This window comes from Limulus polyphemus, unplaced genomic scaffold, assembly GCF_000517525.1.
Source record: "Limulus polyphemus unplaced genomic scaffold, Limulus_polyphemus-2.1.2 Scaffold274, whole genome shotgun sequence".
NCBI lineage: Eukaryota > Metazoa > Arthropoda > Merostomata > Xiphosura > Limulidae > Limulus > Limulus polyphemus.
Window position 1 is genome coordinate 518,608 of NW_013665884.1, and position 12,368 is coordinate 530,975.

Below are 12,368 nucleotides of genomic sequence, written 5' to 3' on the forward strand. Positions count from 1 at the left end.
GTGTGTGTGTGTGTGTGTGTGTGTGTGTGTGTGTGTGTGTGTGTGTGTGTGTGTGTGTGTGTGTGTGTGTGTGTGTGTGTGTGTGTGTGTGAAATTTCACAAGGCTTAGCAACCTGCAATAAGCAGCAAAAAAGTACAAGGGTCATAACTAGAAGACATAATCGTTTGCTTTATTTCTTTATTTACATGTTTTAAGAAAAATAAGTTTAAGAATGAATGTGTAAATAGTATTAATGTATATACATATATAATGTATAATAGTTGAAATGTGACTATTTTACAAATACTAATCCACTGAAACACAGCCAAGACAGGTCATTTTGTAAACACGAAAGGTCAGTTTTATATTATTGGATACGGTATCATGAGTGCATGTGCACCACGTCATTGTAACTTCTGTATTGTTAGCCAGGCATGGCTGGAAAGTCAATATAATAAAAATAATAAATATATATAAATGTATAATGTTATTTGACTTAAGCTATTTAGACTAAACATTTGTGATTATGTTATAATTTGTAGTCATTCTAGAACAAAAAAAAATGCATAATTTAAATACATTTCCTAATTTTATTTTTTTTAATGGTGGTTACAAGGCCAGTCAAACTGACAGACCCCATAGAGTTAGTGTAAAGAAAATAACAGAATATAAAGTTGTACTTAAAACAAACATTTGAAATGTACTTAGGAGGTTTTATAGATTACACAAATAATACGAGATTTTTGGGATGAACAATAGTTTTAGTTATAACATGAAAATCACTTCATACTTGGACTGGTAATGAAACAGACTCAATATTTTCACAAACAAATCTATAATAAAAATACTTGATTAAAAATTCTGAGGTTTTGTGTACGAAAGACTTGTATTCTTTATTAAAAGTCTACCAAATTGTTTGAAGATATATCTACTGCATAAAAAGTTATAGTATAAATACTTAACTCGTGTATATTATACCAAGCCCGCCTTATATACTGTGAAAATCTTTTGAAGAGTTTCAAACTTGAACTAAAAATTAAATCAGGTTCCTGGCATCTTAAGAGCATGTGTTTTCATACAGAAGAAAGGAATTGAGAATACTTGTATGCTGGTGCAAACAATGCACTGCATAGGGTCCAATAATAGTGGCATTAGGTCAGGGTTTAATCACCTTACCACCCAAATGCTCACTGACCAAAGGCTTAGGTGAAAACATACAACAGTAGAGAACCTTCTACTGGAGAAGCTTATGGCAAATGAGAAGAAATTTAATACAAATCCTTCTAACATGTATATAGAACATGAAGCCAAGAAAATGAAAGTCTCACATGTACAATAAAATTTAAACTGACTCTGTTATTGATGAAGATTTTAACACACAATGTGTGTGTGAGGAAAACTGAATACAGTCCACTAACTAACAGTTAAACACAAACAGAACAAAGGATCATGGTACATACAAATGATCATGCAAAGAAGATTTACTTCAAATTAACTTTCTTATGAAATGTGTGTTTATGCAAGTTTGCAACTTGTAACTTTTCATTTCCTAGTCAAAAATTAATACTATTTTACTGTTGCCTCCAAGTTACAAAATAGTAATTATCATATGATTCAAAATGTTATGTGCCAGTCTTTAAGGAGATAACAATTTTTCCAATTTTAACGGATAAAAAAATTTTGTTACTTTGTCTATTCATTAATGTACTAGACCTTATACACGCATATTACTCTTACTCTCCCCTCAAAATATGATAGCAGAATTATATGAAAGAAAAACAATACAATTCAGTCAATGTAAATTACCCTTGAATATCCAATTTTATAAACAAAGAACAGAGATACAGTATCAGCCCATCAAGATATCCCATGCATTTTTCAAACGTTATGGCCTGAAAACCGAGTTTTGGCCCACTCATTCAATTGTAATATGAAATATACCACTTCAATTATTAACTATTAATACAAATTTAAGACTACAGTCAAGCTAGTAATAGCACAAGCAAATAAACTCAGCAGAGCTGATAACACAGAAGGTCCAACGTGTCTTTCTGTTCCGTTATTATTAGTGCAATTTCATAGCTTCTTCTGGGCACAACATATTAAACATTACCTCAGAAGTCAGTCTGTACATTATTTCAAAACACCCTGCATACCAAATACATATTCAAATATTTACTGTAAACAATTTCATTTTTCTGCATTCTTACAAAAATAGTGCTTCAGACAATAGTAAGATAAATAAGAAAAATTAATTCTTTACTTACTTTCTTGATTGGCCCATAAACTTCAAACTCTCTTCTCAGCTTAGATTCAGAAGAGTCATAGTTCTTTGGAGAAAGAGAGAAAAAAAACTGTCAACAAAATTGAAAAACATTCTGAGACTAAATGAGAATAAATAATGTTTGAGATAGAAAAAGTAACTAAAAATAACCAATGGAATTATTTAATATAAAATTACAATTCCTAAAAAAATCAATTCATCAAAGGAACCACCTATTACCACAAGTCCCTACACAAGATACAAAAGGAACATTACAAGATTACTAATACATTGAAATATGTTTACACAAGTTACACAGGCCTGCAATGGTTTTATTGTTTTGAAATTTTTACATGTTCTATAGTAATTCATGTATGCTGAATCCACAAATGAAATCCATTTTTTTCCCCCCCATCACATACAGATTTTCCACAAAACTTCATAATGCAATACATAAAAGAAAGATAACAACAGAATTTGAGATTAAAGATGTAAGATTTCACACACACACAGTTTGTGTGTGTTTTTGTTAACAAACAATAATAAAACCTGTTCATTGTGGTGATCTAAGCAAGTTTTTTTTTTTCTTTTCGATTTGTAAATAATCTTAAGGTGATGGAAAAAAAATATATTATTTTCAAAATCTGTGTAGCTAAATTATGGAAAATCCATTACTAAAACCAAAACAACCTTTATGAAGATTAAATTTGCAGGCATGTGTTATTTGAGTAAACACAAGAACTGTAGATACAAACCTCCTAACCACTCCATTACCTATAACCCTCTCAACTTCCTACCTACTAATTTGTAAACAGCCTGGAGGGGGAAAATCTAATCTTCTCTTAGTTTCTTTTCAGGTTCTGTGAAAATCTCAGCTAAATAATTGCATCTCACACTCATAGATTTGCAAGTTTAAAATATATATGAATTTTCTGACAACTCAATTTGTAAAGTCAGCTTCAAAAGTTTTATTCAAGTTTTAAAATTCATTATATAAACAATGTGCACATACTACATTTTAAAGAAAATGTAATGGACTACTTATGTTATTCTTCTTGCTTCAAAAGTAACGTCTTTGTCAAGCAACAAAAAAGTAGCAATTGTACCTTACCTTTGGTTTAATTATTTTTCTGTCCAAACAAATACCGTTTGCAAATATAAGCGTTTAATTTACATTGGTAGGTATTTTCTAGTTCACTGAGGAAAAGTTAAGACTTATATCCAGAACTTACTTGATTTCTTTTGACCAAGTTAATGAAACAAACTACTATTTCAAAAACAAATACTTACAATTCTTGCAATAAATAGTGTTTTATAAGGATCAGAGGTCCCATTGGTATCATTATGTGGATCCCCTGAAAGCAAGAAATAAAATTTCAATGATACTCTCTACAGACACGTGCAACAAAATAACTACTTCACTTAAGACTAAATATTATAAATTTTATATTTTGAAAGTTCCAAATTCAAAATCTTCAAATAATTGAATATTTTGGTAAATTAGGAAAAGTTTTGTTTTAAGAACACTGTTTAAACTATATAATGATCTGAAATAAATCAAAACTATTTAATTTAGAGTAACGTGGGGGGAATTTATGTGTACAGGGAGGGAAGTTTTTCAAACTTCATTAACCCTCTTGTTATGGATAAGTCAAAATGCAAGTGAACTTTATAGAGTTAACATTCAAAATTAAGCTATTTTATCATCGTATACGAATAAACTTTGCATGAAAATTAGTTAATAAATCAAATTTTATTATACAAGTTCTTGATTTTATAAACAGATTTAAAATCCTCAGTATCCCCTACTATGAGAATTGTAACATTTGTTCTCTAGGTCTTCCCTCTTCTCTAATTTATTTACCACTCCTCTGAGAAGTACAGTATTTAATGTAAGTTACTCATAATAATATAGATATTACTGAGGCAAAGCATAATTTTTATAGCCTTCAATCACATCTTTATAGAGCCATGAACTAGAAAATCAGACAAACATGCCATGCTCACTTTTTACAAATTGCCAATAGTTGTCTCCGATGTTTTATACTATATTATTTATAACCAATAAAAAGCCAAAATATTATAAGAGCTTAAAATATTACTGAAATCCAATATTATAATTGGTTGAAATATTCTAACTTATGTTTAACATCAGTTTTTTTTAAGATATGTATACTAATCTTTTTAAAGAAAAGGTTATTGAAATATGTACATGTAAGAAATAAAAATTACCCACAGCAACAATGTATTCCACAAAAACTTAAATGAAGCACTACTCACATAAAGCAATATCTTGTTCCAATTTATAGGCTGTCTGTTCAGCTTTTTCCCTTCTCTGTAAAACACAATGTACATAAAAATTGAAACTTTCTTTTCAAACTTTCCTCTTTACCAAGATTTTTTTTCTAAGCTCAAAAAAAATTTCTAAATTTTACTCTGGAATTGATACCTAATATTTATATAAAAATAGAAGCAGGCTCATTCTTAAAACTTAACCCATGGGAAAAAAATTACAAAGTGTCCTACAGTTTACAAATATAAATTAGTAAAACAAAAAGCACACCATGTGTAATTGTGTTCAATTTACATGTTAAAAAGCTCAGACAGCAAAAGAATCACTAATTATTAATAACTTAAACAATATGCAAACTAAACAGAATTATATCACATGGAATGTTTGTAAAGTATATCAACCAGGATGATGAGTTCTAGGAAAATGTTTGCAAAATTAAAGACTCATCTCTTAGAAACTGATTCTGAAATTAAGGAATCCCATTCAAATAAAACCTTCCATACATCATTGAAGCTAAACTGAAAAGTTCTGATACTCAATACCAAGAAGATATATCCAAATAAAAATAATAAAATGTGGCCCTTTTTAAAGCCAAACATCTATATATAATAAGAAACAAAAAATAAACACTTTTTATTCAAAACATTTGATTTCGCTTTACTGTAACATATGTAAATACAACATTTTATTTAATTCAACATCTTTTTGGTGACAAAAATTTTGAAGTAGTATCAAAGAATCTGCAAACGAACTAATAAATGATAAAAAAAAAATCAACTTGAACAAAATATGAGCAAAATGGCCTCACTAGTAATTTAACCCTATTGCCCTGGGTATCATTTACTGCGCATGACAAGGTTTTAGTGTCTTAAGTTAAAAATTTTATGATACTTTTTGTTTAAGTTACATCAATTAGAATAGCATTATATCTTAGCTAATAAACCATATTTTAATAGTACACAAGTTAAGTTCTTAGTTCTACAATGGAATATTAAAAAAACCCTGAATTTCCACTAGTGTGACCAACATGACACATTTTGTCTTAGCATATCATCCCTATTTTATCTATCACCCCTCAAAAATTAAACTTACATTACTCTCTATAAAATCATTACTGCTCAGACAAACCATAATTTTTGGTCTTCAATTTTGTTCAAATAGAAAATAAGAACCCTCCTGCCATATCCTTTCTTTCACAATTCATTGATAGTTCTCTCTCACATTTCATTATACATTATCTATAACCTATAGAAAGTCAAGGTTTTCATCTATCAAATGACGTACTGTATAACACTATATTCTGAACAGAATATCATCACTTTCATTCACAGTATAAGATTTTTTCCCGTGGGAAAGTTAATGACTAGCTTGGATGAATTTGTAACAGAGTTAAGTGAATTTGTCTACTTTTTTCATGTTACTAGCATATAGTCTTTGGTGCATTACTTAATTAAATAAAAATTATTAAGTGCTTTACTATCTATAGTATAAAAAATTAGGGTTAACTCTCTTCAAAACCCAACAGAAAAAAAAAAAGATTAGGTAAGTACTATATTTCTTATTTTTCATATTTATTCTTTATTTATTATTGTAAAAGTAACTAAAATCTAAAAATATGGATATTTTTAAGTTTTTAAAACTAGATCAGGTAAAATAAGTAAATAATAATAATTAATTAAAATGGTTCATGAATCACACGCACGAGCAGCTTGTGGATAATGTAATTTCATAGCGTAACACAATCTGCACATTTCCCAAGTGATTTACAACTTATAATGGTACAGATAGTAGTTAGACACAGTTCAAAGGACAATAAAATTTAATTATAAATAGATGTATAATGTTATGAACTTAGAGCTACTTAGGATAAACGAAAGTAATTCAATAATGAGGAATCCACTTTAAGACTAACAATGGCTGGAGACGGCTTGAATGGGTAATGAAGAAAAACTTTAATATAAGTTTAACATAATAGCAAATGTACAACATTTCGACAAGGTTTTGTCACCTGATGATGACAAAACCTTGTCAAAACGTTACATTTTTTTTGTGGGAACTTTTATTTGCATGATTTTCTATTAATATGTAAATATTTGTATGTGCTAAAATGAAGAATAAACTTTTATTTAGGAAATCTGGTTCACACCATAACAGTTGTTCATGAACAAATAAAGAAAAGAAATACACAGCCTTCTCCAACTACTGTGTCTGTTGTAACCCAGATAGCCTGATGAGCCCTGGTGATGGGCAAAAGGTCCTATCAGAACTGGAAGTAGCAGATGTAGTGTAAATGACACATTTCCTTTCACTATAAACTCTTAGAACTATTTAGAATTTGTAAATATTCACTAATCTAAGCTACACTATGTAGCAATTCATTATATTTAGCAAATGTACTACAGTGGCTCTGCCCATCTCTTCCATTTTTGGAAATAGTTGTCTGCATACACCTACTTTGCTCAATTACACGTTTATATCAATCAAAAGTGCTATTTCTGACCTGCCTACTTCTCCCAACCTTTATAAAGTGTTTAGGCAGGAAAAAACAAGTATTTGGGGTTCCAAGTTTGAAGAATAGAGGCAAAATGAAGTTTTTTAGGTCCAAATACAACTTAGTAAGGAAGCGTGATAAATTACAGTGAAATAGTGATATAGTAATTTTACATATACACATACACACACACACACATACTTTTTTAAATTTCAAAATGCATAACTAAAACCTACAAAAATTATTTTGCTTTATACCTGCCATTATCAGTCCTCGTTGTCAACTTATTGTCATAATGGATAATGTCTGTAGTGATAGCACCCAAATGTGTTGGGAATATCCCATCTGACAGACAATATCCAAACACTGATGTCAATCTAGTCAGCAGTCATTGAAAATCATAAAAAACAAAACAAATAAGGGTACGAAGCTGAGTGCTTACACCCAAAACATATCACCTTCTACTGCCTTTTACTGTCTATAATCAGTTGTGGGAAGGCAGTTACCCTTAAGTTTCTTAAAGTACAAATGAACTGAAATAAAGCCATCCTAATATTTCTACTAATTAAACTCCCAACCTCCATCCTTACAAAAAGATATTAAACAGAACAATAAAATATTAAATAGAACTATACACCCTACCTTAAAAATTCTTATATAGTTCTAACTCCCAACCTCCTCCCTTTCTCTTAAGATTTATTCAAGTATAACACGTGAATGCCGAGACAAGCCCAGCTACTTGAAGTTAGTCTTTCCGTACCAGTTATACGGAATAAAATTAATAAAAAAATAATTATTAGCTACTAATAAACTAAAATAACTAACTCCCGCTATATTTTATTTATAAGATATTTTCCTTAATCAATAGTTTATTTTTTTAAAATATTGTTATAATTGTTTTCCTTTCTTCAATTGTATTTAAATGTCAATAAATGTAAAAATCCAGCTTTCAAACTTTTAGGTAATATGTCTGCTACCCTACATCAATAAACATTACTGTAACTTCTGAATTTACAGCATAACTCCTTTATGGTTACTTTGGGGGAATACCGGCTGGGTGGAATCCACCCACCCATAGTAGAAGAGTTAATAAAAGAGCAGGGAAACTTATTACTGACAACACTACAAGTTGTGTTGAAGATTACACAAACTTGGCCACTAAATTTTCAGTTGGAATGCAATTCCAGATATCAGATCATATAATAGCAGATAAAGTATCTGGGCTGTTCAAAAAAGAGCATCAATAATCTTTGAAAAGATTATGACAAAATGTTTTTCCACTATAAAAGATAAACTAGCTACCGTGAAAATAGAAAGCTATTGGCATGCAGGAAGTACTTAACAAGAACAGAACATTTTAAGTAGAACAAATAAAATTTAAAACTAGGTAACAAAACTACAGTGCTAATGTTTAACAAACTATTTTAGATGAAGAACTCCTCTATTTTGATACCAAATATCATCAAAATTTACATGTTAAAACTGAAGAGAGAAACAAGATTGAAAATGGCAAATAGGAACGAACAAATAGCATGCTAGGAAGAATGCTGAAAAAGATTCATTGTTTCACACTTTGGCTTTGTGCCAAAAATGAATATTACAACATCTTGTGAAGCCAGAGTCAAAAAGTTATTCTCCAGAACCTATCAATAATGCTATTATTGTGGCAACTCCCAAAAGGGGTAGCTTTAAAAGACTATGAACATCTAACTTAAGTATTGTGGGTTCTTTATAGACCCTGAAAATGGATATTTAGAAGTATCACCAGATGATATTGTTAGATATAGTGGAATATTGTTTGAAATTTCCATCAGTATTAGAAGTTGTAAGTGTTATGTAAAATGGTTTTTTAGGTCATGCCAGAATATGAAGATTACAAATAGATGGAAACCACTATTTAAACAATATATAATGGTTAATTTAGTACACTTATTGAAATTTGTTTGTAGTATGATGAATTTTAAAATTTTATAGTAGGTAAATAACATTCTTTTGCTGAATGCAACTTTAATAAAAAATATAAAACAAATTGTATTTCTACCAATATCTAAAAACCAGAAAAATATAAAATACAACCATAGCCCATCATATAATCAACATGCAAAATTTAACTTCTTTTTATCACTGCCATTCTATAACCATCATATTACCCCCCCCCCCAAATGTACTCTTTTTGTAAGAGTAATATCTAGTTATTTTCATGAAAATGTTTTTAACAATCCCAAAAAAGCAATCTACTATCCTAATTCCTCCCCCAGATGAGAGCTCATGACAATTTTAGACTCCAAGATTTTGTATAAAAAATTAAATTGTGAAACCAACCTTTCTTTCTTGCCTTTCTTCTCGTGTTTCAATCCTGGTTGGTGGTGGAGTTTCTTTAGGATCCTAAAACAGCAGCAACAAGATTGAAAAAGCTACACCAGTGAAAAGTTAATTTTTTTTATTGCATACGCAATAAATCTTAATATTTTAAAATCATTTGTTAACATTTGAGATTAATATCATTACAAAGATTCACTAGAATCACAGGTAAAAGTTTCAGATTAGCTTTTCTATTTTATCCAGCTTTACCTCCAGGGATCAAAACTTTCACCACATAGTAGCTAATTAAATCCTTTGGCTCTTAACTGGTGGCTATATAACTCAGTGACTGTACTTTAAAACAAAAACAAAAAATCTTACTTTAAAGAAGGTACAAGCCAGATTACTTGCAAGTAGATCAGACTTCTTAAGTTTACATTTGTTTTTATTAAGCACTTAGCTTTATAATCCAGTATTCTTTTTTTGAATTAAAATACTGTGAAACAAGTACCCAATTGAAAAATAATTATCCTACAAAAATACTTAACACGTGAAAACAAAAGTATCTTTAAAAAAATGTTGTTTCATTAAATAAAATGAAAGGTTAAGTAATAAATAAACTCCTGGGTACTAATAGAATACACTAATTGCTTACAATTATTGAAATAATTTTGAACAGTACCTAAAACTATTCACCATAATTTGACAACAGTTTGGTAAAAACAAGAAAAACACACACTAAACGTAAGATATTCAGGTCTTTAAAAAATTTAAGCCAGTACTACTGCTGTTTTCATTATGCAAAGCTACACAATGAGCTATCTGCAATGCAGGAATCAAACCCCAGATTTTAGCATTAAGTCTGTAAACTTATTGATACTATTTCATACAGTTCAAAAATTGTCAAGAAAACAAATGGAAATGTGTTAAAAAATTAAAGGAGAGAAACAAAGAATTAATTCATATTTAGTTTTTTGATCTGGAATGCACATCATTACACTTTTTTTTTTTTGACAGGTGTAATTAACATTATATTTTCTATAATGTTTCTTAAAATCACAAGAATGGTTTAAAATAGTCCCATGTTCTGAACTGGATGAAATTACATTTTTAGGTACTTAATGTTTTCCACAAAAAATATATTAAAATAGCTCAAATCTTTTCTTTAACCCTTCTAGCATATAGCATTCAACAAGCCTTTGTCCTTAACCCTTATCAAATTCTCAATTATACATCAAAAAATTATCCATATAACACTAAACAATTACTTTTGAGGTACCGTGAGAGTAAAAATGGTATAAAAAGAAAAAAGAAAGAAAAAGGAACCCTATCAAAAGTAACTTGGATACAAAATTTGTCAGTGCTATTTGGTACATCATAATTTTTGCTTCTTAATAGAATGAAACATGTCTGTCAATTATATAATGATCTTCCAGAAGACAGACTTCTGCTAAACCAGTTATTAAGAAACACTAACAGCTACTTAAATTCTCAGTTTGCAATCATTACAATTTCTGTCTGTCCTACTGTACTTCACTGTTGTTACAACAAAAAAAACTGGTCAATCCAACCCAATATACAGAGAAACCACACAACAGTTATGATATTTATCCAACTATATATTTGTATGCAACTAAAACATACCTCAAAGTCAGCTAGAAATGAACCAACACCAGTGTATTTCAAACCTTTCAAATTTTTCTCATGTGGAAGTTTATCAACTGGTATCAAGTAAGGTATTGGATCTCGAGGTGCAAAGAGAGCTAAAAGGTTTGGAGGCAAAAACTGGGTCATAGTTGATTGATTATTCCTGTAATAAGAGGGAGAAATAGAAATAAGATGTCAGCTTTTGTACAAACACAATACTTGAAATCTAGAACTTTTTGAAATAAACTTAAGACAAAAAAAAATATTCATAAAATTACATCATGTATACTAGTGCAAAATTATATCCATAAAATTATAATAGCAAAGAAGAATTTTATCCGCCATTGATCATTTCTTTAAAATTTATAATAAGAATGAGTAAATAAGAAACTTATCAGTTTATGGCTACTTGATTGCTACTGAACATTCACATTTACTACCCTTCTACTTCTAATTAACCTTCTTCAAAATTCACATAATGCAGCCATAGATATGACAACCCATATGATCCCATACTAAATTCCCACCTTACATCACGCCTAGGTGATTTGAGATTAAATATAAATATAATCAATGCCTAAAGAAAACAATATTTAGTCTGTTAAACATTATCACTGGAATGAGATAACCAAACTGAAAAAATATTATGGATACAGCAATAATTTCTTTCCCCCTTTGCATATCTGCAATGATAATTTGATGTCACTCGGGTGAATAAAACTGAATTTAGTTTAATTACGGTTCACAGGTGAAAGGCCATGTCATCTCATTTGTTGACTCACATTCAAAATTTTATTGAACTATTTCATGAATTTATGTCAATAAGTTTGGTATCAAACTGTAGATTATAATTCAAATTTTTGAACTCTACATTACTCAATTTGTTAATTTAAAAGTAAATATAAAACTAATAACAAAAATAAACATAGATTTTTGTGTGTTACGTGGTATGTTGAATGCAGCACTGGTCCAAATTAGATGTTTGTGAAGTCAAAATACTAAGTCTATTAGAAACTCAAATTACAGATATTAACAAACGAGAATATAAAATAAGGTCTTATCTGTTCTATTTGCTAAGATATTGTTCACATAACAAATTAAACACAGTGGCACCCCACCCACCTCTTAATTATTGGAAATTCTCCCTTATATGCACTAACTTCTATCTATGACATGAATAACCAATAGGAAGCTCAGAATGTACTCCTAATGGATTTCTCAGCCTTTCTAACGTTCCTTCCACTATTTCTTTCTTTTGAACCAAGATTTCAATGAGGTAGGGTGTGTCTTTAGTCTGCTCAAAATTTCATATTTTTTAGACTGAGATACAGCTTATTTACTAAACTTAATAAATTATAGTGGAATTCTATGGTATTGATGTAGCAATTTATGA

The 12,368-nt window shown here is 29.5% G+C and overlaps 1 protein-coding gene across 1 annotated transcript in view; it reads right to left on the reverse strand.

Annotated features, from left to right (window-relative positions):
- Nucleotides 1-12,368, reverse strand: part of LOC106456956 (U1 small nuclear ribonucleoprotein 70 kDa-like) — a 39,973-nt gene that overhangs the window by 20,247 nt on the left and 7,358 nt on the right. Inside the window, exons 2-6 of the mRNA XM_013916333.2 lie at nucleotides 10,973-11,138; nucleotides 9,350-9,412; nucleotides 4,524-4,578; nucleotides 3,534-3,598; nucleotides 2,248-2,310 (exon numbers count right to left, since the gene is read on the reverse strand). Coding sequence (XP_013771787.1) covers nucleotides 2,248-2,310; nucleotides 3,534-3,598; nucleotides 4,524-4,578; nucleotides 9,350-9,412; nucleotides 10,973-11,122 — 396 coding nt within the window. The 5' untranslated portion in view covers nucleotides 11,123-11,138. The remainder of the gene's footprint in view (nucleotides 1-2,247; nucleotides 2,311-3,533; nucleotides 3,599-4,523; nucleotides 4,579-9,349; nucleotides 9,413-10,972; nucleotides 11,139-12,368) is intronic.